The following is a 26,499-nucleotide window of genomic DNA, read 5'->3' as shown; positions in this document are numbered from 1 at the left end:
AAAAAAACAGTTACCAACTGGATTTAACTAAGCAAATAGGGAAGAGGTAAGTTATTTAACCCTAACTGATGCAGTGAGTCCAGGATGACCATCCTGTGGTCATGGAAAAGATGTTAATTTGTTTCAAAAGGGTCAAATCATTGGAATGTATCAAGCAAATAAAACATCTAAGGAGATTGAATGAAACTACTAAAACTGGTTCAAAAACTGTCCAATGGAACAAGGTCATGTGGTCTGAGTCCAAATCTACCCTGTTCCAGAGTGATGGAAGCTTTAGGGTAAGAAGAGAGGTGGGTGAAGTGATGCACCCATCATGCCTACCGTTCAAGCCTGTGGGGACAGTGCTATGACTTTTCACAGCAGTCCGACTCTCCCATCATCAATACAAGATCTTGGCGAAAAATTAATGCATCTTTGGACAGGAATAACTAAACTAATAGTGAGCAGAGCTAAATTTTATTTTAGACAAGACAGATTATAAAAAGCCAGATAGAGTGTAGTAAACTAAGCTCAGCCTCTTTGTTCTACACTGTACCTATATTTAATGCATGCTTCAAAATGGATTCACCATTTAAAATTTGTCTAATGGCTTTGGAAACTGTTTTATAATCTGTTACATACTGTATAAATATGTTGTTATGGCTTTCAGGGTAAAGGTGAACAGTCCAAGATCCAGTTTGGAATTACACAGGGCAAATCAAGGGATGGGTTTCCCTCCACATGCTGAGTAAGACAAACTTTTGAAACTGTACACTGACATCATCCCAATTAACACTTAGTAATATTACTGTGACTTATTTTAGGCTCTACGTATATATTTTTTGTTTGACTGGAATTGATTAACCCTACTTCTATTTCTTAATGGTTTTAGCCGAGACTTTTTAGAGACAGCGGAATCTCTATACACATCTGACACGTCGGATTATTCATCCAGTAAGTCTGGATCGAAGGATTCCCAATTTGATGAAGAGTCAGTTTTATATGACGAAATGTAAGACATTTGACCTTTTCCTACATTAATATGAGGTATTCTGTTGTGTAAATAAATATGTATCAATATAATGTATATAATATATATACATATAATATATATATATTATTAAATCTTCCTACTGACTGAGAGACTGACATTTCTACCTGTAGGTCTTCAGACTCAAACATGAGAGTCATACTAGAAAAGAATTGGTTTGGACATGATGCAATATACTTATTCAGTCTACAACATTCTCTTGTTTTAAAACATAAACAAAACTAAACTATATTCAGAATCCTCATTAGAAATGTTTCAGCATACACTTATAGCATACGTTGTTACTCTGTGCACTAATTCATAGCTCTGCTTGATTTGTGTGTTTGACAACAGAGAACCGGTAGTCATCTGTGATATTTGCTGCCAAGCTCCAGCTGTGAAGATCTGCCTGACCTGTAACAGTTCCTACTGCGAGTATGATGCACGACAGCACTACACGGTTGAAGCCCTGCAGAGGCACATACTCAAAGATGTGTGTGAGGAAGTTGGGAGAAAACGCTGCTTACACTATTCAAAGTCTCTAGATTTCTTCTGCAGGACAGATCAGATGCAGATCTGCAGCGTTTGCGTGAAGGGACATCACAGAGGACATGACATCATTTTGCAGAGGGCAGAGTATGCTGCAAGTCAGGTGAAAATCAGAAAATGTAAATAATGCAAAACATAGATGTGCTGCAGTTTGCTAAGCAATTCTTTTCTACTACAGATGCCTGGTGGTGAAGAACACCAGGACCTTGGACTGCATGATAAAGGTGAGAAAAAACTTTGGGGATTGAGACAAGATGTCATGATTCCAGTCTGACTTCCTGTTTCATGCTTTTGTTTTTTCCTATTTTCCTAATTAGCCCCTGTCTTCACTCGACTATTTAACTTGCTCGTTTTCACCTGAGCCCTGCTCTCTCATTTATAACCACCGTGTAATCCCTAGTGTCTCTGCCAGATTGTCAGCTTCCACTCTACTTTGCAGCCCTGTTCATTGTGACTCGTGCCTTGCCCTGTATGTTTTCACTTCTCTTGGGATCTGGACCTAACATCTGAGGAACGAGAGAATGAAAAACCTCTTTTTTTTCCCCCCGGACATAAGGTTCTTGAATTCCCATTAAAAGGCAAGGCCCAGAGCATTTCGGAAGAATGACGCTGACCAGAAGAATTCTTGGAGCTCCCCGACTTAACTGATCTAACCCCCAGATCGATTGCTCGTCTGCATGTTTCTTGGCTAGGGGTCTAAGTGTCTCTCGAGTACTTTCAAATTCTCTCACTTCTCTTCTCGAGGAGTTTGCTGAGTTCTATCAGAAGTTCAATAAGGGTTAGTGCTCAGTGGCCTCCCCTCTTCATCATCTCAGCTCCACTCTCAAGACCTGTTTTTTTTTGCTCCTATACTTATCCTTTCCAATACAGATAAACCGTTCATTGTTGAGGTTGATGCCTCAGACTCAGGATTAGGTGCCATCAAAAACAGCAAAGTGGACACCCTCTTGCATATTCATAATCCTGAAGAAAAGATGTTGACCCTGGTCTTATCCAACTCTGTCTGTCTAGGAACTGCCTGCCTAGGGATCAAACAGAAAGTAATCCCCTCCACCCTGGAGAGGGAGCCTGGCCCATCCTCCTGCCCTTAGGGCAAATTGTATTCTGTCCTGAACAGCTCCGTCTGAGAGTTCTCCAGTGTAGCCATGCATCCAGGTTCTCTTGCCACCCCGAAGTCTCTCAGACTCTCTTCCTCGTTACGCAGCAGTCCTGGTGGGCCAGTGCGATCCAAGATGTTGAGGAGTTTGTCTCTGACTACTCTGCAAATAAGACCCCCAGAAACCATCCGGCCGGCTCATCTGGTTTCCACCTTAAATTCAGCCAAACTAAGAGGCTGAACCAGCAGTTTCCCAACCTCAATCCAGAAATCAATGTCTCTTCTGCCCACGCCTTGGTTCAGAAGTGCCATAGGGCGTGGCAGCAAGCTCAGTGCACCCTACTCCAGTCAGTTGAGGGCTAACCTCAGTTACTCTGTTGCCCCAGTGTATCAACCCTTTAATGTAATTGATGTGGGTATGGAAATACAAGGTTAGGTTAGGTTGTGGCATTCTGGTGGATGTTACTTTGAAAAGTATGCCTACCAAGTTACAGACAACTACACCCTTTCATGGTACCGTGGGGACCAGGGACCTGTCAGCAGGTTAACGTGCCCTGTCACAGTGGACAGATTGTGTGGGAAAGAGTTCAAAAGTCATTTTCAATCATTTTTGAAATATGCAATAAAGGAGCACACCAATAAGGAAACAAGGAAACCTGTCTTTCAGGTGATGTTTTTATGAGGCTGTTAAAAGATTTATGAAAGTATTACACCTGGCACAACTGGTAAAAACTGTAATTTCTTAGTTAACACATACTATTTCCTTAAATTGAAAAAAACTATTGATGTTTAAACAAAAATTTTAAAATTGTTTCCAATTTTAAATTATTTCTAAATTATTTCTCCGGCACAGTAACACACGCACTAAACAATAAGAAAACATAAGAAATGAACTGATTTCTCCTACAATGTGTGAATTACATTTTTTAAATTGAAATTCATGAAGATAGCACATGTTGATGTGTTGAGTCAGGTATGACCAAAAGCACTTTACATGTTGATGTCTAGTTTATAGGTATAAAATAGGTGTACGAGTGACTCAACGTTGCCACTTATGCTGTGTTTTGTTTGACAGTGCTGCCTCCTCCTGGTAAAATCAAGTTCCTTTCAGTAAAACCAACCTCTGTGGTTGTGAGCTGGGGATGCCCACAGGAACTGGAGGGGCCTAAGAGCTTCAGAGTGAAGTGGAGCTCCTCTGTAAAAGAGGAAAGTTGCTTAGTTGTCAAAGACTTTTACAAAATTGAAATAAGCAACCTTCAGTTTGGACAAAAATATTTCTTCAGTGTGGCCACAGAAGACATTAATGGCAGAATGAGTGCATGGGTCACAGAATCTGTTTTCACAGGTAAACTTAGACATGCAAGCACAATCTATGTTCCTGTTACTGCAGTTATGTCAAGTGACTAATCTCTTGCAGCTGTGCCGCCCCCCCGGCTCTTAACAAAAGTCCACTCAGAAGCCACAGCACTGTGCTTGAAATGGATCAAAGAAGACATCATGGAGGGAATTCCACATCAGTTCCTTATAACTGTCACAAGTCCAGGGAAGGAGTCCCTGGCGATACACACCACAGACTGTAACAAGACAATCAGTGATTTAGAGCCAGACACAGAGTACACCATCTCCGTCTCAACAGTGCTGAACAGTAACTGCAGTAAGCCCATCGTGATCACCACACGCACAGGTACGAAATTACTAGTTAATATAAATACATTAAAATTCATAGCATGTCTGTTATAATAAAGGCACAGGTACCTGAAATAATAGAAGAAGATAACCTATTAAGGAGCACAGCACTCTTTTTGGCAAGTATTGCAAGTATTTTGAAGCTGTTAACACACAAATCGTTGTGAGCTGTTTACTATTATCCATCCTGTAGTTTCTGAGACATTCCTGTCTGAATCAATCAATAATTTCACCCTCTGGAAGGTGCTTGTGGAAAAGTCAGTGTACACCTGAATCCTAAATATTAAATAAGTTTAATGGACCTAATCAGTGAACTGACTGACCGACATGGTAACAGATCAAGTGACATAAGACTTTCACATAAAATAGTACTTTGTAATATTCAATTAAAAATTTGACATCTGTGATTGTCATGTGCTGTACATTCATTGGTGTCTTCTTGTTGATTCACAGAGGCTTGTCTCAAGGAGGTGCTGTCAAAGATTGGACTTGAAGACCAGTATGACAACAAGCTCACACTCAGCACTGCTCTAGAGATCAGTGAAAGTGATGTATCAGAGTGTAAACCTGAAACTGCAAAGTCACTTTTCGAAGCCTTTTTGAAGAGACTCATGATGCTGAACCCGAATGCTAGAAGTGTCAAATCAAGTGATGTGGATATAGACGAGAGCAATGCCATTAATCCCGTGGACCTGATAACCATACTGTTTCTTTGTTCAGACAGCTTTCTACAGCAGACCATGGTCCTAAAAATGTCCCATTGCCAGTTTGCTGTTCCACTGCTGTTGCCCAACAGTAGAACAAAAGAAATCACTATGATGCTGTGGTCCCTTCGTGAAATCATCCGAACTTTCACACCCTCCAAGCAGGCTTTCCAAAACTTAAGCTGTGAGGAAAGAATAGTTAACTCTAATATTCCTCTGGTGTCATTCGTCAGGCTGGGGAAGACGGTCTTGTCCAAGTCTCAGCTGCTGAACAAACTTCTTAGTAACACTGATCACTACCATGACACATTTTATCATCGCAACATTGGGTGTGCTGATGTCCCGAGGTGTATTTCAGATGGGCTTGTAGAAATCAGCTGGTATCTGCCATGTGGAAACAGGAAAATTGACAAATTCACTGAACCTCTGGCTGTGGCCAACCTCAGAGGGGACATAAGGACTTTTAACACTCAATTGTCATTGCTCTTTCAGACATCTGCAACTGTGTACATCTTTTGTGAGGAATCGGAAACTGATTACTTTAAGAGTCTGAAAAGTAGAGACATCATAGCAAATGTCATTTTGATAAGCAGTGTACAAGGTAAAACCTTTACACTCAAAAAGTTGTCGATGAAACCAAGTTTTAAGACAACTGATGTGACCCAGAAGAAAACCACTGACATGGAGTTGATAAAAGCCCTCCAGGAATCAATCTCTAAGATGTTAGAAAACTGCCCAAACAAAATATCAGTAGCAAATCTGGCTGCTAGAGCTCGCTCATGTGGGATCCCGGTTGATGAGGATAGTAATAAATGCCAGAGTGCATGGAAGAAAGTGTGTAACATCACCAGACACATCACTAGCACCTCAGAGTTCAAAGACAGACAGCTGCCTTTCCAAGGACACATCTGGAGAAAGATATCATGTCTGCAAACCAAGAGCTGGAGACTCCCAAAAGCTGGCAACCGAAACACTGATGCATACTGTGAATCTTTGAAAAGAAAAGAAAAAGAGCTTAGAAGGAAACAGCAAATGTTAGAGATGACAGATGCAATGTCAAGCTTCCTTCGTGGAGTTGTCCCGTCAGAGACAAAGAGGTACTATTTCCTCAAATGGATGGAAATGGAACTGGACGATCTGTCTCGGCACAAGCTGTCAACTCTACAGGATCAATACAAAGAGCTACAGCACAGATCTCCCCAAGAAACTGAAAAAATTGCCATTGACAAGCAAATTTCTGTGTCTGCTTTACGCCTGGATCACTTTTTTCGAGAGTGTGGGCAGCTGTTTGAATGTGCAACATTCTTGCCAGAGCACAGTCGTCAGAGAAAAACACTGGAACAACTGCCTGCACTGTGTGCTCGGATGCTGCTGGATGGTTTCCCTCTTGAGCTTGTTGATGGAGATGCAGCAAACATCCCAATGAAATGGGTGACTGCTGTGCTTACTGACCTTCACTACATGAAGCATTCCAGCAGTAAGGTCAAGGTCGTCACCATCATCGGCGCTGAGAACTCAGGTAAATCAACTCTGCTCAACACCATGTTTGGAGTCACGTTTGCTGTCAGCAAAGGAAGATGCACAAGAGGAGCTTTCATCCAGCTGATAGGCATCAGCTCCAGCATGAGGAAAGAACTCGGCTGTGACTGCATTGTGGTCATTGACACAGAGGGACTAAAACCAAATCAGATGGTTCAAACCGATCACAGTCATGAACGTGACAAGGAAGTAGCGAGTCTTGCCGTGGCACTCAGTGATGCCATAGTCATCAGTCTTTCCAGGGACAGCTCCAGAGAGAAAGACATCTTGGAGATGGTGCTTCATGCTTTCACAAAGGTGAAGGATGTGGGCAAAAAGCCCGTGTGTCATTTTGTACACAGTAACCTGCCTGCTCAAGACGAGATGAAAGGTAAAATGTTGGCAGAACACCTCAACGCAATGATCCAGAACGACTCTCGGATGAAGGAAGCCAACATCACTAAAATCTCAGATGTGATGGAGTTTGACCCAGACTCTTGCAGCTGGTACCTTCCTCCAGTTTGGGATGGAACTCCGCCAATGGCTCCTTTCAGCGTTCGTTACACTGAGACTGCACATTCCTTGAAAAAGCGACTGATGTGTGACATCAAAACATGTAAAGAAAGAGGCGATCTGATGGATTTTATAGTCGAGGTAGAACGCTTGTGGAAGGCTGCATAAGATGTGAAGCTTTCTGTGAGAAAAGAACTATTTCTTTGGAAATGATTTCAGTTTTTAAATGGAATCTCTGGTGGCCTGTAGGTGAACAATACAACACCAACGCAGAAAACAAAACGGCACAGTAAAACATTTTCTTGTGTTTTGTTAAAGTTGTTTATCTTTTTTTATGTTTAACTTTTAGTGTGTGTAGCTAATGTGTAAAAAAGAAGTAAAGATAAGACTTACGTTTTTATTTACAACGCATATTTATCAACGATCCGATCTGGTGGATATTACAGAAATAAAATATTACATATACATATGCTTTCATAAACATGTACTTTGAGACAGTGTGTAAATAAGAAAACGTGTATGGATGTAATTCACACATTTTTATCAAAATAACATAAATGACAGTTTGTGGAAGAACTTTTTTGCATGCATTGGATAGATTATATCAAAAGGAAGTCCAGCTAAAGATAATGCTAAAAGCAATTGACATGCTTAAAATATGTGTATAAATTAATGTGATAGTTTGTACAATAATCATCTCACAAACAGTATTTGCTCTATTATTAACAAAGTACTCACTTTTTCTGTCTATACAGCAATAATATCACATATCACAGCATCAAAGTCAGAGCAGGTAAATTCAAGTTTGAACTGAAGATTCTTTCATGTGGATTTAATAAAATTTCATATCTACATATTACTTCAGACTCAAGTAAGGTAGTGTAGTAAACTGCATATTTAAAGGGTCAAGTTCACCAAATTACAGCCCACAATTTTCTCATTTACCTTTGTGTGTCTTACCTTGTTGTGTCTACTTATTCAGATTGTTTGGTATTTAAATGCATTTGAAATGCTATAACCATAAAAAGCTGTTTCTCCAGGCAGTGGCAGAAATCTCAGAGATGGCAACTGAACCCTAAGTTAAGAGTTAAGGCGAATTAGGAACTACTTTGAATGTATGAGAAAATGTACTTTGTGTGTACTTTGTGTTCCTAATTTGTGAATTGACCCATTCTATAATGTCCTATAAACAAAGATGTTGTCTATATATTCATATTATGTTAACAGTCTATGATTCTCTGCTGCTGCGACGTCACTCTACAACCTCTCATTGCATGCAATGTACAGATTACATTCATACCACAGTAACAACCTGAAGGGTTTCTCCTACACTTGAGACAAAAAATACAGACACCAAGAACTCTTTGTACATCAGAAAGAATTACAAGAACAGTAACAGTGTGCAATCTGGTCCTCGTCGTGTTTAGTGCAGCACAGTGCGGTTTGATGAAGGATCAGCGCGACATCATCCTCACAAACTCTGTGGAGAGACAAACTTTACTATTATTGTTATAGACAAACATAATATTACTGTTTAACCGTGCTACTGACACCTGTGTCTTTATCTATTCTACACTGAGCTTCAATAGCTAAAGTATGAATTACTCACCTTCAAAGTCCACCTGTCCGTCCCCATTGAGGTCTACGTCTCGCAGGATTTCATCGATCTCTCGGTGGTTGAGTTGCTCCCCCATCAGCTTCTTCATAGCTTCTCTCAGCTCGCCGAGGCTGATCTGACCATCGCCATCAGAGTCGAACTGGGAAACATTGAGGATGGGATGAAGAGAATTTATGAAAAAATCTCCAAAAGTGAAAGTGATGTGGGGGGGGGGACCAATGAGGTCGCTCCAAATACAATGATGTGGATGACCTGCTTGGCTAAAATTGTATTACATTACATTACAGACCTCTCTGAAGGCATCTCTCAGTTCCTTGACTCCAATCATGTCTGCAGTCTCAGCGAGCATTTTAGGACCCATTAGTTCCACAAAGTCCTCAAAGTCCACTCTGCCTCCACCTAGATGACAACAAAGTAATATATCTGACTTAGATGTGTTGCTTGCTTTTAACTTCACTTGCAAGTCGCAAACGAGTAAAAGTAAATGTAACCAAAGGGATAGATGACACTTTTATTTTACTTTATGTTACACAAAGCCCTAAGAACTCTTAGGTCAACAAAAGTCAGTCAAAAATATTTTTTATATGAGTTCAATACAATACAATACATGCATTTAATAATAAAAACTAGCACACTTTAAATTTCACTAACTTATAATATGGTACCACAACTGACTGTGCATACAGCCAGCAGCAGTCCACTGTGTCTGTATGTGTGCTGACACGCTGTGTGCATGTAGGACTCACATATCTGCTGGCTGAGCTCTATCAGCTCCATCTCTGTAGGCATGTATCCCATAGTCCTCATGCACTCGCCAAGGTCCTTACAGCTGATGAAGCCATCCCTGTCTTTGTCAAACTCCCTGAAGGCCTCACGCAGCTCTGCATGGAAGATGTGAATATGAGAAAAAGAATGAATGAGTATATACAGTATGTACACTGTATAAAATCTGATGTTAGGGGGTTCGCACAGGTGAAATGCAACTTTTTTAAAAGGAGAATATATTTATTCTCAGCTCATTTCACATTAACATTTACAACATAACTGATATAGCAGCAAACATTTCTAGTATTTAATAAATAATGTTCAACTTCATGTGGAACAAAAACAGCAATTTACGTATTGACAGGTGGTTAACCCTTTCATGCATAGTAGTCACTACAGTGGACAGTTATTCAAGAGCTGTTCTCTTGTATATGCATGGGTTAGAGTTAGGGTTAGTAGAGCCATGGACAATATAGCTCTGTCTCATTGTAGAAAATTCTAGAAACTCTGCAGTTCATGGGTCGGTGGCTGGGTTGAACATTAGAACATGTTGAAATGTGAGAAAACATCAGATTAACTTTTTTTTCTTTTTTTTTTATATTTCATAGCTTTCACGCAGCTTTTCTGCTATTGATTTGGGAAATTTTCTTTTTTTTTGTTAAAAAGTGAAACACATGTAAATTTACAACTCCATGACAAATAGGTTCATAATTTTTTAAATTGCATTGTTTTTTTCATGTCTAGAGGAAGAATGAAAACATCTTGACTGAGGTTCTCATAATTCAAGCATGAAGGGGTTAATTGTGAGAGGCAGTGTGTAGCTGCAGACTGGTCAGTGCCCACGCTAACCCTTGTCAAACACAGATAGCTCTAAAGTGTGCTCACCTACAGTACCAGAGTAAATGTACTTACTTTCCACCTCCTAAAAAGTTTGTTTTCATTGCACTCTGTCACATTATGCTTTTATCAAGACACTAGCTTTTCCACATGAACCAGGCGTAAATACGTCTTCACTGAAAATGTTAAGTGCAGCTGAAAAGAGGCAACAGAAACCGTATGAACTGATGCTTTATAGATTAATGATGAACAACTGAAAAAAACAAAGCAAAAGAAAACAAGCAAAGAGTTGGAGTTGTTGGAAGCCGGTGTGGACAGATGGGTGGAACATTGGTACTCTGTCATCACATTTTCTTTTATCAATGGTGTATAAGATTACTAAACTAGCATTACATCTTATAAGTTCTTTTTCACAGGTATCTCATTAGAAAGTGGTATCCTGACCTGTCACTGCCACCAAAAAGTCAAGAAGAGTGATGTGTGAGCCAAACCTGAGGAATATAAAAGACGGGATAGTAGAAGCCTAATCTCGTCCTTTGAAAAATAATCCTTCGCTTTGATCTTACACAGCTCTGCCAGCTCACATTTCTTACATTCAAGGAGAAGACACTCAGGGAAGTCTTTTTGAAAATCCTGCACTATAAAGTAAACCACAATTTGTCACAGTCAAAAAGAAAGTTTGATGGAAAGCGGTTCAGGAAGACCACAGGGGATCGACTGAGGGAGTGAGGATTTGGGTGAAACTTTTTTGGTAACTCTGTACCTTCCATTTCCTCTGGTCGTAGATCTCTGTCCTGCAGTGGTGTGGAAAGAAGCCATACAAAGGACAGACATACAGAGAAATGGACAGCCAGTCAGGCAGGTTACACACACACATACACACTTTCAATCTCTATCTATTTCACACACACAAACACAACGACAGTAACAACCTGGAAACATTTTCATCTACATCTTCTACTGAGCACATGTTCCAATGTAAGCATTCAAAATGTATAATTGAAAAAAAATAATACAGATGCACAATTGCAAAACACAGAGACTCACATCCTTTGCAACCGCACAGACAAAACGCACACACATCTGTAAGCGTGCACACTCATGCAACAAATCTGATGAGATAGTTTGTATGTTGACATCATTCTGGGAAACCAAAGATAGCCGACACAGCTTAACATGAACTGATGACATTGGTGTAAACTAAAACTGGGACCTGATGAAAAGAGCAACCATTCAAAAGTAGATTAAACAAAAGGGAGATTTTAGCTGCGGCTGCACACATGAAAAAAAAAAAAAAAAGGGTTTATAGTTGATGTTGAACAGGCTCCAGAATGTACTGGCATTGACCAAAGGTGATGTCAGGATAAATTTGTTCACAACGTGTTCTGCAAGACTGTGACATCAACAGCAGGAATAATACAGGCCGAGATTAGAGGATGCAGGGGAGAGAACAGTGGCAGGGAGATTACAGCCGTAAATTGTATTACAAATCACGAAGGCTTATCGGTTTTTCATTTCCCTATCTGCTGCAGACTTTTTTTTTTTTTTCATTTCAATCTGCACTACCGTCCAGTCGGCACTTGATCAAACAAACATTAACACACCTGCACATGTAGCATACGCACCATGGAGCATTTTTGCTGGCTGGCACTTTGGCTAAAAAGTGGGATTTCACTCTTAGGAGTTCTTCCATATTTTCCTCATCATATACTAATGCAAACTACAGACGTATCGTCTACTATACACTGTTTTACTAAAGGAACATTCATTCTATGTGATTTATGTTTAGTTCGCCATTTTAAGAACAAAGGGGATTATGGAGGATTAATAAGGTGTGAAATCTATCAATCTCATCCTATCAGTTTTTAGACTAATTTGTGATCTCTGTTGAGGAATCCCATTTTTCCTAGATCCATAATTTAAAGAAGGATCCAAAAGTGGTCACACAACGACTACAATTAGATTTCTATTTGCGAGACTGCACCATAGACTGTTTAGGAAACAATAGTACTTTGGATTACAGAAAATGATAATGCAGGCATAGGGACATGGAAGTGCTTTAACTCTGTGTGTGTGTGTGTGTGTGTGTGTAGACAGATAGCACAGAAGACAGAAATATTTCCAGGGAGAAACATATAGCCTCCATCTATACTGTTATACTGTATCTAAATTATGCCATTAGTTTAGCACATCATCCAGCACCAGTCTACTTCATTAACCTGGTTTAATTCACCATAGCAACAATCTGCTTGTCCCAGCTTCGTTTATCACTTCTTATCGCTCATCTGAAAACACTGCAGATAAGTGTCACATATGCAAACGTCTGTTTCTGGGGGGCACGTGACGTTTACTGTCTAAGAACGTCTGTAGGTCTGTATTGAAAAGTTCTGTATTGGGTTGTGTTGTCTGTGTTTCGATTGTCCTTCAATGAAGTGCTGTGTTTGTTTTACAACATCACAGAATATTTCACAGAAAGGTTTTGATGATCAAGATGTAATTTGGTAAAATAACATCCTGCTAGATTTGGTATCTTTGATAATTATTTGCTTTGTTTCTTGCTGAGAGATAGATGGACGTATTGATGTCATTTTCATGTGTAAATGTTAAACATGAAGCGCTTAGCTTAGCTTAGCATAAAGTCTGGAAACGTGTCATATTTAGTTTGCTTGCTGTAATACTTAAACATAATGTTGTGGTTTATGTGCTGCATGTGGCATAAAAGTGTGTCTGAACAAAACACTAACGTAGGGTTCAGTACCACTTTCACATGTGACGATAGGAGCCGGAAATCGAACCATATGACCACAACTGGTAGACGACTGCACTACCCTCTGAACCACAGCCGCCCCTATGACTAATACAGTGCAGTGATGTAGCTTTGTATTATGTTTCCCCTCTAGACTCCAAAGTCTTCCCGTATCTCAGGACCCTGTGGCTCAGTAAAGCTGTGATCAGGGACCACACCACCGGTCTAATGGCTCTTTTCAATTAGCACTGCCGGCTGCAGCCAGCAAATGACTCGTTATCGATTCTGCCACCTCTGTTCACTCGCTACATAAAACATTCATCTGAAGTGTTGCCAGTAAGTTGTCATTACAGTACAATCCTCTGCAAAATATTGATTTTCTATAACGTGCACCTTATTTCTGTTTTTCATTATTATATCTGTTACATTTCATTTTTACACCTTGTTCTAACATTCTGCAGCGGAGCTCCTCTAGTGTTAAATATAGTCAAATGGTGGTGTGGAGGATTGATGCGGAGGTTTGACCCTCACAGGATGAAATTCTCTTTGGTGGAGAAAGGACGATGATGTCACACAGCGTATGGATGGATGACCTTAAATTCACCTTTCTTTTGCACAGCCAGGGCTCTATGAAAACGGATGGTTGTAGAGATTTATGGGAGATTGTTGCCATGATAATTCTGTATGATATGTGTGTGTGTGTGTGTGTGTGTGTAAGTGATACATACAAGCTGGCTCTGAGCGAAGCCTTGTCTGAGAAAGATACAAGCGGGCCCCACTATATTGTGCAGCATGTTGCAGTTCTTAACCAGAGCGCACAGCGGCTCATCAAACTCCCGCTCGCTCCCTGCTTCATCCTCGTCCTCTGTGGTGTCCACCTCACCTGCATCACCCAGGGCCCCCAGCATGGCTGCTGCCAATGGGGCGCCACTTCGTTCTACAGGTGACGCCCCCTAATCCCAACCGGATTAGGAAACAAGCAAAGTGAAGATTCACTCACTGCAATGCAATTGGCTAATTCACATGTAAAGTTCAGCCTTAAGACAAATGTTATCCAAAACACAGATGTATTCACTTTGTATAGTATAAATAAAATCAATCTGAACTACTGAACTACGTTTAGATGTGAGCGTCCACTAAGAACCATTTTACACATCTCATCAGTTCAAACTCCTTTTTTCTCAGCTAAAAGTAACTGAACGAACCCTTACCTTCTTGCTCTTACTGTTCTTTTTAGAAGCCTTGTTGATGTTTCCCATCACCCTGCCCTCCTTTTCCCGTCTTTTCCCCCTTCCTCTCTTGTTCCCCTCTTCTTTTCCTCTTTCTGTCCCGCTCTGGCTCAAATGTCACACCAAAGTCCAAAATCCATTCTACATCCAGTGCATCCCAGGGGCCTATCACACCCGCTGAGGTGAAAGCAAATGTTTCTACTTGCACCACTACTGCTGAAAGCGTCTCCCCTCAGAGCACATGCTACATTCCAAGATCCTATTGGTCCTGTGAGCAGCAAGGTAGGCATATGATGTCGCATTAAATCCTAAACTCCTATAGGTTGCTGGAGGCTGTCATGATGAGCTTTGAGACGTGTAGTGTGTGATATTTAGAATAGCTGGAGATTGATGGGGTGGGACGTGAGAGCTGGGTCATATCTGGGCTGAAACAACCTGCTGCTGCCAAACTCTGGCTCTGATTGCATGACTCGACCATTTTCTCTCTTTATCTCCCTCTGCCTATCTCTCTCTCTCTCTCTCTCACTCACACAAATGCACACTTTTTTTTTCTCCCCACCCTGTTTATCTGTCACCCTCTCTCGCCACAAGTGATCCCTTGAATTTGGACCAACTTAATCTAATCCACGCCACCCACCTTCCCCTCTCTGGCTCTCAAACATTGTGTGTATGGTCTCAAAATGACGAGTCTGGCGGAATTGCGCTGGTATGTGTGTGTATGGGAGTGAGAGAGAGAAAGGGGGAGGGGATGGTAGAATTATGGATGGAGAGTTGGCTGCTGGTTTAATCCCTGGCATTTCAGATTAGAGGGAAAGAGTTATGTTGACAGGCCATGGGAGTACACTGTTGAAGCGGGAAAAATAGAAGAAAAATATTTATAGTGCTTTGTTTTTAAAGTACAAAAAGGTAGAAGCACAGATAGAAATGGAAAGAGTGTAACCTCAAGAAAGCACATGTGTAAAGTTTGGAGTAACAAACCACAGGAATAAGAAAGATTTTCAAACACTCACTTGTCACCTTTTCTATATTTTCACTTATTATGCCATATTTCCCTGACAGCTACGCAGTGTTTACTAGTTTGTTTTTCAGGTCAGGATTTCACACTTAGTAAAATTATATGTTTGATGTGATTACGGGTCATAATCGGTGCAGTAAGTTGCTTTCAGCCTCTTTATTGGGAGTGATAGAGGTTTCTATCCACACTCTCCGTCATAATACATCGCTGTGAAAAAAGTAGGAATTAAAGAACAGATATAAACATTGTAAAATTAGACTTTATACTGTCATTTTTATTTATAAAGGATTTGAAATATGAATGTTTTATCCCACTAGCTGGTTTTAAACCTAATTTTCCACCCACTGTTTTCTCATTTCTTTCTTTTTACCACTGAAAAGCACAAAAGTGCCTCGACTTCCTTTACTTTTTAGCCTACACAGCTGCAGTCCAGTCGAAGCTATGAGAAGGGATTATATGATCATATATATTATCAAATATATTAAACCTGTAGTCTGTAGGACAGACTTTGATTCAACATAATCTCATGAACTGTAACTTCATAGTCTGCTACATTATCCTGATGCTAAATTTAGCCCAGCATATGTGGGTATTACCGGTGTATTATATGTGGCTACAGTATATAGTAAATATGTATACACTTCCACACGTGCACATCTGTGGCTGTCTGAGGACATTGTCTGACATAATGTATTGTCACCACTTTACCCCAACAATCATTCCCAAAAGCCTAAACCTAATTCTAAAATCTGGCACTAAAAGAAAGTCTTAACCCCCTGAATTCATTTTTTTTGCATCTTGTTTTCTACATTGTACATTACTACTGATGTATCAAAACTAAATTGCAGCATGGAATTGTAAAATATATTCAGTTTTTCTACATGCAATTACTGTTAAACCCTACTTCATTACTCAAACTGTTATTTAGCTTAGAGACACATGTCACATACTGATGGTGTAAACGTTGTGTTTGTGTGCCACAGATTAACGCAGTCCTGTATGTGGAAGGCCAACACAGGACGCCTGCAGCATTAATCCTCCACAGTCAGTCTAGGTGAACTAACACATTCTTTATGTCTCTTATTCTGATTCCTTTCATCTGATTTCATCAATATAAACTAAATGAGAAAAAAAACACCAAAGAAACACTAACCAGGCACATATATGATATCGCATTCATGTGGTAGTTTTGCAGGAATAAAGATTCATCTGTGAGCTGCTGGGATGCACTCGACACTGTCAGTCTACGATCAGCAGAGCGCAGCAAAGCTCAGTTTGTTGCAGAGACAAAGTTGAATCTGCGCTCAGTTGTGATACTCCTGAAACACCACTAGATGTCAGTATAATGGGTTGCTGATATCTATGTGTCTTCAACTATGCACCACTGTGCAAGACTGTTGACAACCGCCATGCATAGTTGTATCTGACATTTTGACATTGAGCATTTTTAGACAGCAAAATGCATCACTGTGGAACAGTGAGAAAGGAAAGCTGCCTGGCATAAAAAGTCCATTAAGTAGAAAGAATAGGGAGTGATGAGATGACTTGCCACGAAGAATCTGAATCCACATATCTATCTTATATAATAGAGTGTTCCCTTGCCCACTGATCCAGCTGGACACCAACCAGATTAGTAAATGGAAGCCTCAGTCCCGATGCAAATGCAGTTTTGCCCTGCATTTGAGCCTATCACATATTTCACAAACATGCACAGGATCCTTCAGATTAACTGAAGCCATGCCTTCAGGTGGTATTAAGTGGACATGTGACACAAGTAAATGGCAGATAGCTGCAAGTGCAGAAAAACACGTGCACACACAAAGAGAAACAACGTTCTGGCTCAAATGGAACCGATTTCACCCTGCGTCAATCAACAGCTTGGTGTCAGCCGTAAAACCCAAAACAGGGCAGCTGGGCGACAATTCATGCTCCGTTCCTAGACAACAGCAAGCGCACCAGATGCCTGATAGACAAAGACAGAAGACAGGCCAACAGAAGAGCCAATGCCGGCGCTGTGAGCAAACATGATGGACACATTCCAAAAGTCAGGATTTCGCATGCCCTACTACACTAACAGCGTTGGTCAGGCCAGGTCAAAAATCTTAGCCGAGATGGAATGCATCCATGTGTATGTGCATGCTCACATATGCATGCTGACATACAAACACACATTTTTCGCAGAGACTATAAATCTGTTTATACATTGCACATGAGGTGACCTACATATGAAACTATGCAGACACTGGCGGAAAGTTTCACAGTCATCACGACACTATAATTAAGTAAGTTTGGTAATAGAACTTCATTTCAATGAAAGTGGCAATGAAACCTTTCTGTGTGGTATATGTGAAACCTGTTTGATGTCAAACATGAATATACAGTGCTTATCCCTTTCTAGTGCCATCCACACACTTTAAAAAATACTTGTAGGCTACATACTGATGTTAAACGTCAGCTGATGTGCCTCAATTTGAGATGAACTGAGCTGAACCCATCTAAGCAAAGTGTGTGTTTGTATAGAAGTCCATCATACTGACTCAAAAATAGTTAGAATAGTTTGTTGCCGCTGTCCCCAAATGGCCAAAAGATATGAGAACTGTCCTGAGTTTTATGTTCCTCTTGGTTCTGTGGACCTTCTTAGCATCTTTCAGCTCACTGCTTTGGTCTCTGTGGTTTGCAACTTTAATGTTTTGGTTCAGTCTCACAGCTCTCAACAGCTGGTAGCTGCTTTCAGTGGATAGGCCATAAAAAAACAGCATCAAATGGCGAACATACAAAGTTAGCCATCAGCTACATTTAGCAGTTAAATAACCAGATATTTCCATTTTTGAGTTGACGAAGACCAAAACAGGGCCAAAAGACTCACTCCCCAGAAACACAACTACAAATGCTCTGTTTGCTCATTTGTCAATGACTCTGGGTGGAGCAAAAATATATATTTTATATTAATGAAGCTTCAAATCCATAAACATAAGGAGAAGAATTATGCATTTAAATTGAAGGAATCAAGCCAGAAAAATCTTGTTCAACATCAGAAATATTAGGTTTAGTGAAATAAGGAGAATAAAGAACTACAGAAAAATTCAGTGGTGGAATCAGACATTCATTCATTCATCAGGATTCATTTTACAGACTCGAACCACATATGGCTGTGTGGATTGTTCTACATTTGCTGCTCTCATTCTTGCCCACTTATCCATTTCCAAAAGGAGGATAATGCCTTTTGCACCTGTCCAAATATTGTTGATGCATTTACATGTGACCTAAAAGTTAGATTTCAGTTTCCTCTGAGGTCCTGGAGGTCATGTGGATTAGAGATTCTCTATGAAAAATAGGATGACGTCACGGTAGGGGTTTAACTGCATGTTGCTTATCTCCATCCATGAGTATAGGACACAACTGTTGCTGCTCAGAGTGTCCCAGTGGTAATGGTCCATCAGCTAACCCACTTTTAAATCTGTTTACCAAAGCTGCTCTTGTTTTTAGTTCTCATTGCTTTGTGTGCACGAAAGCTTGCAATGAAAATAGCTAAGAGCAAGTTGTTGTTGAAATTGATATGAATAAGTGTTCACGTTCAAAAAAACTGTTCTTTAAGTTTACGTGTAAAGTTCAGAGCATGACGGAAACATAACGAAGTTGTAATAATATCAAATAGAAGCTCATGTGATGATATGATGGAATACACAAACATGAGAACTTGAACTAAATTGTGCCAAAGGAAAACAGATGTACACAAACTCACAGGAAATTTCATGTGTCTCAGAATTTTGTGAAATACAAAAGAAAAATGTTTTAATTTCAGTGGACAGAAAAAATTATATATAAAAAATAACTTTAGTTACATTTAGGTAAACAACCTAATAAATAAATAGAAAATGAGCCAATTTCAGGTCATAATAAGAACATTAAATGCTAGCACACATGATAAAGGTGAACATATTTGCAGAATGTCCTCTGTTAGCCCTGAGAGGACACTTCTCGGGTATTTCTTTTTAATAATTATCCTCAGTACAGTTTTATGTAATAAAAAAGTTTTATATTACAAAAGACTATTTCTTCTAAAACAATGACTGTTTTGTTCCCTTGAATCATTTTGGTTGTGACTAAAATTATTAGCAATGAATGATAATTATAGCCAATGTGAACTTCCTGTTTTGAATAACACCATGTTATTGTGAGTAGAACTATTCCCACAGGCTTTCCATTGATTCTTTGGATTCCTTTCCTAGCAGCAACATTTTGGGCCATCTGCAGACGGGAGGGTAAAGACTGGCTCATGCTTGTATATTGTTGTACTGTAATCAATCCAGCACTGTGGTTCATACATAAATGCACCACAAGCAGATTCTCCACCACTGATAAAATATTATTTAAACTTATAATGGTCGCAGATTCTGCAATGTGCATTAATGTTTGCTAAAATTCATTTGAATTGAGATATATTTGAATACTTTCACAGCAAACATGTATATGCTGTGCACAATTAATCTGGGTTCAATAATAATCACAGAGCACCTCATTTCTTTAATCACTTGAAATCCCTAATTATCAGATTTTGGGCAATGAACATACCTCAGGGTTGACTGCTTTGAGGTGATAGACCAGAAATCACCTAGTGTTGCCCCATGATGGATTGTGTAACCCCACCACATCAGCTCTGATGACATGTTGGGACATACTTAGACAGCATGTCCCAACAATATAGAATATGTCTGTGTGAAATGGTTAAGGTCACATAGTTTGTTTGCCATTTAGCTTTCTTCTTTGTGCCAAAAAATTGGTAATGCATGTCCCTCTTCAGAGTATACTGTGCTTTCCTGGGGGACTCAGGTAGTAGACGGACAAATAGAAATAGGATTATTATAGGTTATAATATAATAGGGGATGGGAATGGGGGTATGCAGATGGTTGCAGTCTACAGACTTACACACTGCACCTTTAACCAAGATTCAGATTTAGGTTTTGAGCGCTTAGTGTTTAAATGAGTAACAGATTCTGTCACAGCATATGTGAACAGGGCAGGTAAATGCACATAACGCCTGTGAAAGGGGGTCTTCATCGAAAAAAACACCCTTGTAGGCTATGAGACACTATCTAGCAGTAGCAGGACTAAGTGAATATAGCGTAGCGAGGTTTGACTGCGTGACATGAAACTGAAACACCAAACCTAACAGGTCTACGATCACATAGAGTTAAACTGTAGGATAAAATGTGTGTTCATGTTGATGTGTTACAACTTTAACTCACTGAAAAAGAGTTGGTTTAAGAAGTGTTTTATCAAATGTTTTGGTTCGATATTATACATTAAGTTCAAAATACCACAGTCAAAAAATAAGATGGTCATACTTATATCGTTCACATGATTTCTGCTAAAATGTTGTTTCAAACTAGCCAGTTTCAACTCGTCTAATATCAGGCAATTACAGGAAATTATTTGTCAGTTACAGAAACTGGTTCTTACAGTACAATAGATCTTGGATTTTTCTCACAGATATAAAAAGAAGCTCTCAAATGACACAGAAAAATGTTAAGATGGTGGTAATGTTTCATGATACCAAAGCTTGACATTTTTAAGAGGTGACATTTTCAGTTGGCGGAAGAATTGTTTTTATTGCTTATTCTTACTTAAAAAAATATAAGAATAAATATACGATCACTTATTTAAAAATCAGCCCATTTCATTCAGCATTTAGAATGGTGAATGAACATGACATTATTATGTGATTACATTACTCACATTGCGCAATAAAATAGAAAATCATTACATATCATCATTCTAGCTGCGCAAAGAATTAATTTAGGAACACAGCTCTTGTTTGGTACCTTTAGAAACAATGAAAGGAAAAAAACATCATCTACATAAAAGAAATGTCCTACTTTTAAGCAATGTAATTAATTGATATGTATTATCCCACTGAGAAGTACTTATTGCATTAATATAACAACTTATTTTTATCCAGTTCAAACTGTTCAAATATTGGACATGAACAATACGTATTAGTATAATGTAATATTCAGGAATACATATATAGAATTAAGATAATAATATTGCACAAAACTAAATAGCAGTATGTATGACCCTAAGCTCTAACATGATGCAAGCCTTTGAAGAAATTGCAGTATGAATACAATTTCCTGTATAAATGTGATATTGTTTTTTAATTAATCTGTTTTTGTACTTTTTTTCTCTGAATAATGCTAAACTCATACACACATGCACCCTGTCTCCCCTGCAGCCACGGTGCATGGGTAGATGAATCAAAAGCACACACATTCTTTAAATATGTTGAGTCTTTGTCTCTTCTCTGTCACTTCTTTGACTCCAACAGTGTCATAACCAGTATAATGGCACAATACCTTGGGAAAGTACATGATTCATTCCTTTTGAGGAATAGTGTTTTTCCTTTTTTTCATCTTAAGAGATGGTGAGCTTGGAGATGACTGGGGTTTAGGTGAGTCAAGATTTGTAAAATCATTTTTTGCATTAAAGAAAGGAGAATCATGGTCAGTGCATGGTCAGTCTCCAAACATGTTTCCGCCTGTTGTCAATCATGCAATTATATTTCTGCAAACAGCCCATCAGTGAAATAAACAATTTTCAAGATTGCACACGCTATTTTCTTAGTACATCATGTCCTTACTGTCTTCTCTGAAGTTGAGACCAGATATGTTTGATACTGTATGTGTCAGCTGAAAACTTAATTATTAGCTTTAAAAAGGGTCATATAATGCCTCTTCAATAAGCAATTAATATTCTTATTGCGATTGGTCATTCACAATAGTGAATGATAATGTTGCTTTTGACAAAATAAAACAAAGAAGTGATTTGACGTCTTCATGCTAAAATACATAGAAATACAAATAATTAAAATCACTACTGTAAGGAAAAGTCTGCTGTAAAACATGTTTGTTTTTTTTTTTATTGCAGAAATGGCTACCATTGACACAGTTGCCACAGCTGACAATTCAGATCAGCATGTACGTAGTAGGATCACAGTTGAAACTTATACTAGCAACAAATTCTGTTCCTATACAACCAAACGATAATCAGAAATATGATTTTGTGGGGAAAGTAATTGCAAACTGTTAACATTATAATAATTATTTTACGTAACCCATTTTTGTTCACCAAAATATACAACATCCTGTTATGTCTTCTGCAAAAATATCTGATCTGTAACAGTTACACAATAGTTTTTGCAATTAAACTGACAAATAATGAAATTTACAATGGATTGTAAATAAAGTATTAAACCCGTAAAGAATTAGTCAGTCTCAACTGTGTCTCACTGACACTAGACTGAGCCAATAATGTCTAATTTGATGAGCTTTATTTGATGCAAGTTAATCACATTAATCACAATTAACATGTGGCTGAAATGCATCAAATGTGTCCTTTCATCTGTAGGATGACTGATGTGAGTCTGACTTGAGTGTTGTCCTCATTAAAGCACTAATCTCCCTTTACGTAGCAGCCAATCTCTTTGCTATTTCTTGATAACATTCACCCACACATCACTCTCCAGCTCTCATCCCAGCCCTCCCTTCCTTAGCGTTCTCATCACTCCCTCCATCTGTTGCTGAGTGTATGGATGACTCATGGGAACAATAACAACTTGAAAACAAACAACAACCTCTCACTCATCTGATCGTGGCAAAAGACTAAAACAGGCATTTTGAAACCTAAGTGATCCAAAGTGACTGTTTGCTCTCTTGCTGTCATCCTGAACATTCTGGCATAACATAAATTGGGGTTTCAAGTCGTTCCTAAAAATGTAGTTGCAGCATTAAGTTAGAACATATAAACAAGATGTCGTATTGACTCCTTACACTATGGGACCATTTTCTTTTTTTTTGCCAGTGGACGTGATGCTGCACATTCAACGTTTCTCTGTCGCGAGTGTCCATTAGTTCAGTTGAGAGACCTGAAACCCAAGACTTATAAAAACCTAAAACACAAAACATACTTCTGCAAAATACTTTTAGTTGATATGCAGTCAGAATCAACCACATAAAAAAAAAAAAAAAAGCTTTGCATAATACTTTCTTTCAGGCTTCAGGCTGCTGTATGCTGAACCACAGATCAAGACACAGCGCCTCTGAACACATCGCGGTACACTGTCATCAGGATAACTTAGCAGGGCATTTACTTAAGTGCAGCCTAAGCACAGGCCACTTATCGAAGTCCAGTCTGCCATGTTTGTTCTGCTATTCTGCCTCTCCTGCTCTTCTTTTACTTTTACTTTCTTTCTGATACACTCTGCATGTCCTCCTCCGCCTGCAGCCTGTTTTTCTGAGCTCTTAATGAGGCTTGTTCTGTCAGTAATTACATATTAATCTCTTAACATGAAGTTAAGTTGAAATGAAAAATAAGAAAACCCTGTTTACGCTGCATGATCACTCATAGAGTGACAGGGATACTGTCAGTGTGTTTTTTAAGAATGTACCAGTGCGTGCTTTTACTACTAGCTGCTTCCTTTATTCAATATCTACAAATTGTTCTAATTCATTCTGGATGCTATTTTCTTAGCATATTTTCTTCCTCTCCTGTAATCAGAGGTCTCCTGACTTTAGTAATCACTTTTCCACAAATGACTGAATTATTGTTGAGCTGTTGATCGTACAGTACTAATAGTTACATCTCAGGAACGTGCAGCTCTTCACAGACTGGTGGCATTCATCAGTCTGAAACTAATCATTTATGACAGGTTTGTGCAGTTATGTGAATCCGACTTGGAAAACTAGTATGAACAAGTATTGAAAAGTTTGCTCTTATGATGGCTTTATTCAGTAATTAGAAGATTAAGACATTGAAATCAGCTTCCTTTAAATAAGACAAGCATCAAATTAAAACCTAGTGTGATTATTATTGTGTTTGTAACATTTTCTTAACCTCTTGTATGTTTCCACACCCTGATCTGACTCCCTGAACAACAGAATGTGCTCTTTCCCAGTTTGTGTCTCATTTAGTAAACTGATTTAATTTGTGTCCAAAACTTAAAGATCGACATAAGTTCAGTCACCTTACGTGAAATGACTATGAGTCACAGTTGATCTCTCCAAATGCTTGTTTTAACTTGTAATGCAGCAACCGTTATGTGTCAATAATGATGCATCATTGCATTGTTCTCCACTAGTCAACATCTGCTCTGAGGTGTTTGAGAGGATTTTCTGTCACAAACCAAGAAAATAGTCAAATTTCCTTAAAAAGATGTTGTCTTCTAAAGATTTAAATTCTAAACTAAAGTGTAATCACAAATATTTATTTTGGGGAGCCTGATGGTAAGATGTTTTTTGTTTTTTTCGCAACAATGTCTGATCTACAACAACCGGTTTTCTCTACAATATCCGACCTTGTGGTGCAACATCCTGTCTGCTGTTTGCCCATCATCCATTCCAACCACTTCCCTTCTTTGCATTAATAACTGTAGCTCTTCATTCATTCAAATGTATCATATGATTCTGCCTGATATAAAAACATTATTGCATTTGCGATTTAGTTGCACAGGCAGAGACAGGGTTCCTTCACATGTGCACAGCTGTACCAGTGAGCCACTCTCAGACAGATTTTCATCCACTCCATCACAGCTTGTCAGACAGTCACACAGTGTCTGAAATGATAATGTCATTTTCAACACACCGTGCCGACAGCATCTGTACTTTATGTGTTCAAGCCAAGCATACAGTATGTTCAGTTGGTCCCACAGACACAGATCTGCTGTTATATGAAATGCGCTTCCACTGGGGCTGTAAGACAGTGTCTTACCTGTCCAAAGACTGAGTCGACGATGGGTCGCAGCTTCCTCCGGTCTCCCTCTTGCAGCCAGAGATCTTCAGGGTCTCCCAAAGGGGAGGACAGACTGAGGGTCTTGGCCTTTGGCTTTGGAGGCCTCTTTATACTAGCTGAACTCCATCGCCTGAATGATTCGATTTTCTTCTTGATGGAGCCCTGGGGAACGGAGAAGCAACATTTAACGGAGGTGAGGGAAGATACGGCAAATGAAGGATGGAACAAAAATGAAAGAGAAAGAGAACTAAGAGAGAGAGATTGTTATCCGTGCAGCAATGATGGATAAAGTGAACTCAAATTCCTAGAAAGGAAAGTATTAGAAAAGGTTGAAGTGAAGAAGCTGCAGCGTGTACCACTTAATACAGCCCACAGTTTGCCAGCTCAGAGAAATATTATATAGGAAATATTATAGGAAACACACAGATCCTTCCTGAAAGTTGCATTTAAATACATAAATATCCAGCCAAGCTGCAGATGACCAAACCTGAGGGACCACAGTGTAACCTTGTTGATTCTGTGAGTGCAATAATTATTTAGATGATTTAGGACATGTCACATTTTGGGCTGTACATCCACTGACCTTCTTGGTTAACTTCCCCTCTGGCACCTCCACGGATACGCTTTTCATGTCGGTCATCCTTGCAGCCCAGCTCACTTGCACAGACACGTCCTCTGTCTCTCTGTATCTCTCTCTCGTGTTCAGGCCCCCCCTCTTTAGTTGTCTCTACAGCATCTGACACTGCTTGATAATCTGAGGCATCTCTCCTACTGTCATTGCTCCTCCTTCTCTCATCCCTCATTCCTCTCTCTCTTCATCTCTTTTCATCCCTCATCCTGTTTGTACATCTATCATTTACTTTTACATCATCTGGCAGCTTGGATCCACCTTTTCCCTGTGCTACCTTTTTCTTGTAAATATCACATACAGGCTCAATCTCACAGACCCTTACATTTAGACACATCAAGGTGTGATGTCTAAATTCTCTTAACGCACCGTCTCATAATGCTTGTGTTTACAGGGTTTTTCATGGAAAAAAAAGTTAGATTTTTAAAAATCTAGTAAAAAATACGTTCTGAAAGTGTGCCAGTGGCAGTAGTGTACACATATCTAGTCTTTTTTTAGCCTGACACTATTTTCTGTCCATGTATGGGACATATCCAGTAATCCTGTATTTATTTCCCCCTCGCTCTGTCTCCCATCTCATTTGTTCCAATGCTGATGTGGGCTTGTCCCCAATCCTTTGCGTGTTCTAGCGCTTCTCATTGTATATTACATTTACAGTATGGGCTCACGCTGTGCACACAGAACACATTGCTTAGGGCCAACACACCATTCTCAACTCAATCTCACTTGCATAGACACGTCCTCTTTCTCTCTGTATCTCTCTCTATAGTTCAGACTGCCTCTTCGGTCGTCTCTTCAG

At 39.4% G+C, this 26,499-nt stretch overlaps 2 protein-coding genes across 2 annotated transcripts; one reads left to right on the top strand and one right to left on the bottom strand.

Annotated features, from left to right (window-relative positions):
• The first annotated feature begins 4,151 nt into the window (after positions 1 to 4,151).
• On the top strand, positions 4,152 to 7,243 carry LOC113161891 (up-regulator of cell proliferation-like). The gene is made up of 2 exons (XM_026359706.1): positions 4,152 to 4,338; positions 4,794 to 7,243. The coding sequence occupies exons 1-2, from the start codon at positions 4,152 to 4,154 to the stop codon at positions 7,241 to 7,243; spliced, it is 2,637 nt and encodes an 878-aa protein (XP_026215491.1).
• A 215-nt stretch (positions 7,244 to 7,458) lies between these two features.
• Positions 7,459 to 25,712, bottom strand: cabp2a (calcium binding protein 2a). Its single transcript, XM_026359704.1, has 9 exons — positions 25,656 to 25,712; positions 25,052 to 25,234; positions 14,253 to 14,375; positions 13,770 to 13,994; positions 11,059 to 11,089; positions 9,440 to 9,574; positions 8,983 to 9,092; positions 8,685 to 8,832; positions 7,459 to 8,555 (listed from the first exon to the last, which is right to left on the bottom strand). The coding sequence occupies exons 1-9, from the start codon at positions 25,710 to 25,712 to the stop codon at positions 8,530 to 8,532; spliced, it is 1,038 nt and encodes a 345-aa protein (XP_026215489.1). The 3' UTR covers positions 7,459 to 8,529.
• Positions 25,713 to 26,499: the final 787 nt, after the last annotated feature.

This window comes from Anabas testudineus, chromosome 1 (genome assembly GCF_900324465.2).
Source record: "Anabas testudineus chromosome 1, fAnaTes1.2, whole genome shotgun sequence".
Lineage (NCBI taxonomy): Eukaryota > Metazoa > Chordata > Actinopteri > Anabantiformes > Anabantidae > Anabas > Anabas testudineus.
This window is presented reverse-complemented; position numbering and strand designations above follow the sequence as displayed.

Coding starts and splice junctions, on each gene's coding strand:
- LOC113161891 (XM_026359706.1), top strand. CDS start 4,152: ATGGAGGGAATTCCACATCAGTTCCTTATAACTGTCACAAGTCCAGGG. Junction 4,339..4,793: donor CGTGATCACCACACGCACAG/GTACGAAATTAC, acceptor GTTGATTCACAG/AGGCTTGTCTCAAGGAGGTG.
- cabp2a (XM_026359704.1), bottom strand. CDS start 25,712: ATGACCGACATGAAAAGCGTATCCGTGGAGGTGCCAGAGGGGAAGTTA. Junction 8,833..8,982: donor TGAGAGATGCCTTCAGAGAG/GTCTGTAATGTA, acceptor AATGTTTCCCAG/TTCGACTCTGATGGCGATGG. Junction 8,556..8,684: donor CGGACAGGTGGACTTTGAAG/GTGAGTAATTCA, acceptor GTCTCTCCACAG/AGTTTGTGAGGATGATGTCG.